This window comes from Prionailurus bengalensis, chromosome B4 (assembly GCF_016509475.1).
Source record: "Prionailurus bengalensis isolate Pbe53 chromosome B4, Fcat_Pben_1.1_paternal_pri, whole genome shotgun sequence".
NCBI lineage: Eukaryota > Metazoa > Chordata > Mammalia > Carnivora > Felidae > Prionailurus > Prionailurus bengalensis.
In genome coordinates this window covers 131,605,096-131,611,095 of record NC_057358.1, presented here as the reverse complement: position 1 = coordinate 131,611,095, position 6,000 = coordinate 131,605,096, and the positions used below count along the sequence as shown (strand labels likewise).

Below are 6,000 nucleotides of genomic sequence, written 5' to 3'. Positions count from 1 at the left end.
CATTTGACAGGAAAGCAAACTAAGGCTTAGAGAGGGGATGTGGCTGGCCCCAGGTCAGAGACAGAGCCTCAGCTCCCCTCCTCTTTCCAAGGCCTAGACCTATAGCGCCCACTCCAGGGCGTCCCAGGCTTTGAGGTGCACATGAATCGCCGGGGGTCCGTGTCACAGGGCGGATTCTGACTCAGTAGGCAGGGGCGGGGCCCGGACTCGGGAGTTTCTAACCGGCTCCCTGGTGACGCGGCTGCGGCGGCTGGTCTGCAAACCCCACGTGGCGCTGCAAAGCCGTGGCCTTGATGGAGGAACTAGGTTGTCAACTCCGCCCTCAGAGCTCCCAGGCCGCCCTTCAGGAAGGAGTGCCGGCGGGGGGGTGGGGGGGAGGGTGGTGAAGCCCCAACCTCCATAACCCGCCCTGCCCCAGCCATCCTAGACGCCAGAGCCACGGGAATATTTTATTAAGTTAAGAAGGCTCATGGAGCAGAAGAGAAACGCCTTCATGGGGCGGCTCCAGTGGTTCCGTGCCCAGCACCCCCTCAGAGGAGGAGGTGAAGCCTTAGGGAGCTGCCGGCTCCCTCTGCCCATCTGTCCCTCTGTCCAGAGTCCCAAGGTGTGGGTCCCCTCGGGGCAGGAAGTAGTTAGTGGGAGGTAGGGTAGGAAGAGGGTGGCTGGCTGGCTCCCTGCCTCTCCCACCAGAGTCAACGCTGCCGTGGCCGCTGCTGCGCCCCTGCTGGGGACCCCCCCCCCACCCCCTGGGGCAGGGCCACGGGCCCAGAAGCCTGAGCCCCCGTGGCTGGAGACAGAGGGGGAGCCAGCGTCCAGGAATTGGTTTTTTTCAAAGTATAAAGTGTTGGGGGGGGGGAGGAAAAAAAATCTATATAAAAATCTCTTCACATATAAAATCCTGAAGAAGGTGCAAAAGGTAAGACCCAGTGCGAGGGGCGCGCTCAGATACGCAGAGTGTGTGTGTGTGTGTGTGTGTGTGTGTGTGTGCGCGTGTGTGTGCGCGTGTGTGCACCTGTGTGCGTGTGTGGTGGGGACGAGTGCACGTGCGGCCCACAGCGGGCGGGGAGAAAGCTTGGCTTCTGACTTCCATCCAGCAGGAAGGAGGGCGACTGACTGGTCCCCTCAGTCTGGGGGCGTCTGCTGCGGGGCTGGGCCACCAGGACCTGGAAGACAAGAGTCGGGGAGCAGCAGGCTTAGGCCAGGCAAGGGCGGGGCTGGGCCTGGCCCACAGGGTGGCCTTTCCCGCGCGTCTCGGGAAGTCCACAAGGACTGGTCAGAAAGAAGCAGCTCCAAGGGCGCCTGGGGGGCTCAGTCGGTTGAGCGTCGGACTTCGGCTCAGGTCACGATCTCGCGGTTCGCGGGTTCGAGCCCCGCGTCGGGCTCCGTGCTGACGGCTCGGAGCCTGGAGCCCGCTTCAGATTCTGTGTCTCCCTCTGTCTGCCCTTCTGCTGCCTGCACTCTGTCTCTCTCTCAAAAATAAATACACACTAAAAAAAAAAACTTTTTTAATTAAAAAAAAAAAAAAAAAGAAAGAAAGAAAGCAGAAGCTCCAGGTAGACCCGGCATTAGGAAAGCCACCATAAAAATGCTCCGAAGCCTGGTAAATCAGAGATGGCCGTAAGACCAAGTCGGGGGCCGGGCTCCATCCGTGATGTCGGAGGTGTGGAGCTCGGTGGCAGGAGCGCTGCGGCCGGTGAGGGATGCGCGCCACGCTGCCAGGCCTGAAGGTGGGGCCAGCGCACGGCACCTGCCACCGCGGCCGACGCAGCTGAGCCAGCAGCGGGGAGGAGGGCCGCGGGCTGATGAGGCTGCGGGTGTGGCTGTCCCCATTCTAGAAAGGGAAACAGAGGCCACGAGAAGGAAGCGCCCTGGGCCCGCTGGCACGGCGAGTCGGGTGTGGATGAGCCTTGGGCTCGCACCTCCAGGCCCAGTGCCCGACTTGGCCTCGCCCCCGCTCGGCCGTGCCCACCCCTCGGCACCTACCTTCACTCGGCCAGGCTGTTGCGCATCGACTCCTTCTCCCGCAGCGCAGCCATGGCGAGGCGCAGGTGCTCCTTCAGCTGCTCGATCTCCCGCTCTGACCGTGTCTTGATGTGGTTCAGCTCTACGTACACATCCTGGTACTTTCCCGAAGTGAAGCGCTCCTTGTCCTGGGAGGGCGCGGAGGGGCCGTGAGGCCGCGAGGCCTCCCCGACCTGGCCCTGCCTACCTGGCCCAGGCCCACGGTGCTCTCTGCCGGCACAGAGCAGCCGGGCCCCTGCACGGCCCTACGGCCCTGTCCCTTGGGGTGCCCCCTCGGCAACCCCTAGCCCTGAGTACACCCTCCCGGCACGGCCCTGTGAGCCTCCAGGATCATTTTCACCTCTCGAGACGGGAGCTGAGCTTCAGGGAGGCAAAGGCCACTCAGCAGTGAGCGGCCAGGATGTGAACCGGGCCGGCCTGGCCCAAGCCTTGGGCCCTTTCCATGAGTCTGACTCACACATGCTCACAGAGGATGTCACAGAGACTTAGGGACGTGGCACCAGGCAGGCCAGGCTCACAACCCTGGACCCAGATCCGGGCCCTTCCCCACTGCCAGCCACGCAGCTTCCTCACTGGGACGCATGCTCCACCCCGCAGGGACTTGGGTCTTTCCTGTTCACAGCTGTCTCCCCAGCGCCTAGCACGGTGCCCGGCACACAGTAGATGCTCGATAAAAATTTGCCGAATAAATAAAAGCAAGTGTGGCCGTGGGCAAGTCACTTATCCTCTCTTAGCCTGTTTCTTTGTCTCCAAATAGGGACAAGGACACCTTGTCCTCGGGAGAGGCCCGAGGAGAGCCATGACATGAGGAGGCAAGGACAGTGCCTGGCACAGAGCAGGCGCTCACAGGTGGGTCCAGAGGCTCCCTCCCCAGTGGCCCCCAGTCAGGCCCTACCTTCTGCAGCGTCTGTAGCTCATCCCGGAGGCACTGCACCTCCTTCTTCAGGTACTGGAGCTCGTTCTCCTTCACCCGCAGCAGCACCTGGGGTCATGGGCGCCAGGCTGACCCAGGGCCAAAGGCCAGGGCTACCCCGGCCCACGGCACCCCGCAGCCTGGCTCTCTCTGCCTCAGGCCCCTAAGATGTAACCCCCAACCGGCACCAAGACCCACCGCACCCCATGGGCAGGCTCCTCCAGGAAGCCCTCTCTGATTTCTCCTTGCCGGTTCGAAGATGCAAGAAGTGAACAGATATGAAGGACTTACAGAAGTTCCCGACACAGTAGAGCCATATATAAATTTTCGTACAATAAAATGAAACACGAGGGTGATCCCAGGATCACACACGTTTTCTCACTCCAGCCTCTCCCAGTAAGGGGGGGTGTCAGCTTCATTTTACAGAGGAGATACTGGAGGGGGCAGGACCCGAGGGGGAGGGCTGGACTCTGGCTGTAGGGCTCTCCTCCCCGGGGTTCCAGCCCCGCGGAGCGACGCCACTCCCTGCCGCAGGGCACAGCCGGCCTGTCGGGGCCCCGAGAACCAGCCAGGCTGCCCGGCCCGGGGGTGGGCGCTCACCTCCAGCTCACAGGAGCTCCGCTCGCTGCTGCGTCCACAGCCGTCGCTGGTGCCCTGCGAGGCAATGAAGCCGCGCAGCCGGTCGATCTCCTCTGACAGGCGGGCGTGCAGCTCCTGGGGGGCAGGGACGGTCAGCGCAGGGACGATGGACCGCCGTCCCCGGAGCCCCCCACCCCGGGCCAGGCTCACCTGGTTGTGGCGCAGCAGCTCCTGGCCCTCCTGCTGGCAGCGCCGTAGCGTGTGCTCACGCTCCTCGGCCTGCCGCGTCAGGGCCCCGATCTCCAGGCACTTCTGCGAGTACTGCTCCGACAGCACCTGCAGCTCCCGCTTCAGCGCCGCCACGTCCGACCTGTGCGGGGCGGAGGACGGCAAGCACGGCATGGGACTCGGGGCAAGACAGACTCAAAGCAGCCCCAGACTCCGGGTTCCCGCCCTAGTTTTGCCTTCAGCCCACTGTGGGGCTGTGACCTGGTGACAGCCTCTCCGGGCCGCAGGTGCCTCCCGTAGGAGGGGCTGAGTTAAGCCTCAAAGGCCTCCCAGGTCCTAACGTCCCAGAACTGTGCTGCGTGGCCAGAAGGGACACCTACTGGCCGAGGGTGGTACTGCAGCCCAGCTCTAGGGGACACTAACCGGAAGAGGAGGTGGAGGCTGAAGAAGGGGTCTGAAGAGCTATCTCTGTGGACTGGCACGGGGGTCTGGCTGAGGCCCCACCGCTTCTGTTCCCTGTGCCAGGTGGCTGATCGGGAGTCTCGGCTGGGGGCAAAATGATGCGTCCTCTGCCGAGGGGCCTCGGCATAGGTTCCTGCCTCATAAACACCAAGGTGGCCAGCTGGGCCCTTAGCTCAGAACGAGGCCCAGCCCACAGACCCCAGGGTCCGGATGCCAGCTTACTGGTGCTGCTTGCGAAGGCCATCTGGACCCTGTTGGAGACTCCGTGTCTTGCTCAGTTCCCGGCTCAGCTCCTCCTGGTAGGCCTTCTTCATGGCTTCGATGGCTGGAGGCAGGGCAGAGGCATGGGGGGATCTTGGGGAGGGGTCAGCAACAGTAAGCTCCACCTCCTCCAAGGCCCCACAGATACCATGCAGGCAGGAGCAAAGAACACTGGACCAGGCTGTATCAGGAGCGGAGGGGCTTTGGGTAAGTTGCTAGACCTCTCTGAGCCCATCTATCAGGGGAGGGTGACAATCCCTGTCTGACGGGACAGTGCCGGGGAGACGCCTCAGCATCTGACCACTGGTACGTCTTGTTGGTCATGTCCGTGTAAGGCCCCACACAGCCCGCCATCCCTGCAGAGCCTGGAGGGTCCTTTAACAAGGCCCAGCTCCCTTGCCCAGCCCGGCGGTCAGGAGTGCAGGGGCCACAGCTGGTACAAATCTAGGCAACTTTACGCAGGGCACCTAACCACTCTTTGCCTCCAGTCCCTTGTTGGAAAACGGGGTTACCAACAGCACCTTCTCTCGTGGGTTATTGGAAGATGCAGATAGAGCATTTAGAGCAATGCTTGGTCCAAAGTAAAGGCCCAGTAAATGCTCCCATTGGCTTATTTTTCGGGCTGTGAGCAACCAAGGACCAAGTGTTTCCACACTCACGCAGGGTTATTGGGAGGATTAAATGAGCCCTCGCCCATAATCTTATCCATAATTCTAAAATCCGAAGGCTCTGAACACTGAGAGCTTTTCATAACTCTTTTGGTGGCAACCCCTGACCCGAACAGACGCAGGGGCCACTTGTGGTCATTCTCAGCCCACGTTCAGCATGACTCTGAGAAAGTTCACTGTAAAAGCCTTAGTGCTAGATTCCAGGGGAGAGTCCAGACTCTGCTGGGAAGGATATCTAACTGATGTACTAAGTTATCTTCCTCAAATGCAAAACACACTGGCCCCAGGCTGTTTGCGACGAGGGGCCAACGGGCCGGGGGTGTGGAGCGCGTGGCATAGCGCTGGCAGGTGGGAAAGTTCTGGATCCCGTGACTTCTCTCGTCCTTTCCTGTCACTCTGCAAACCGCTCGGAAGTGCTTAGGATGTACCAGACCTACACAGCAGGTGCGCAGTGAACACAGGGAGGGAGGGAGCTGTCCAACGTCTCGGGCATTCCTGTTTCCGGCTTGGGAGGGCAGGGGGCGGGGTTCAGGGCACGGCTTTGCAATCAGGGTGCTCTGAGCTCCATCCCCGGCTCTGCCATCTGGACAAGTCACCAACCTCTCTGCGCCCGTTTATTCATCTGTTAAATGGGGGCCCTCGATCAGGCACTGCAAGGGCCAAGGGTGCTCGCGTTCCCCAGAACGGGGCTTGGCAAAGGCTCACGCCTTTCCTCCCGCTCTGCCCAGGGTCCGGCCCTCTCACCCGGGGAGATGGCACTTCTGTGGCTGAGCAGGCTCCACCGCAGCACAGAGCGCGCACCTGGGCACGGAATTGGGGCTCCGTGCGTGTGTACGGCTTGGGGGCGAAACCCCCAGTGGCCGCAGG

The 6,000-nt window shown here is 61.9% G+C and overlaps 1 protein-coding gene across 10 annotated transcripts in view; it reads right to left on the bottom strand.

The window, feature by feature from the left end:
• Positions 1–435: 435 nt before the first annotated feature.
• The window catches only part of LOC122472731 (TRIO and F-actin binding protein), a 52,709-nt gene continuing 47,144 nt past the window's right edge, over positions 436–6,000 (bottom strand). For all 10 annotated transcript variants that reach the window (XM_043562528.1, XM_043562522.1, XM_043562529.1 and 7 more), the window contains 6 exons: positions 4,427–4,529; positions 3,725–3,884; positions 3,536–3,649; positions 2,918–3,004; positions 1,984–2,150; positions 436–1,163 (listed from right to left, as the gene is read on the bottom strand). In XM_043562528.1, the coding sequence (XP_043418463.1) occupies positions 1,986–2,150; positions 2,918–3,004; positions 3,536–3,649; positions 3,725–3,884; positions 4,427–4,529 (629 nt within the window). In that variant the 3' untranslated portion in view covers positions 436–1,163; positions 1,984–1,985. The remainder of the gene's footprint in view (positions 1,164–1,983; positions 2,151–2,917; positions 3,005–3,535; positions 3,650–3,724; positions 3,885–4,426; positions 4,530–6,000) is intronic.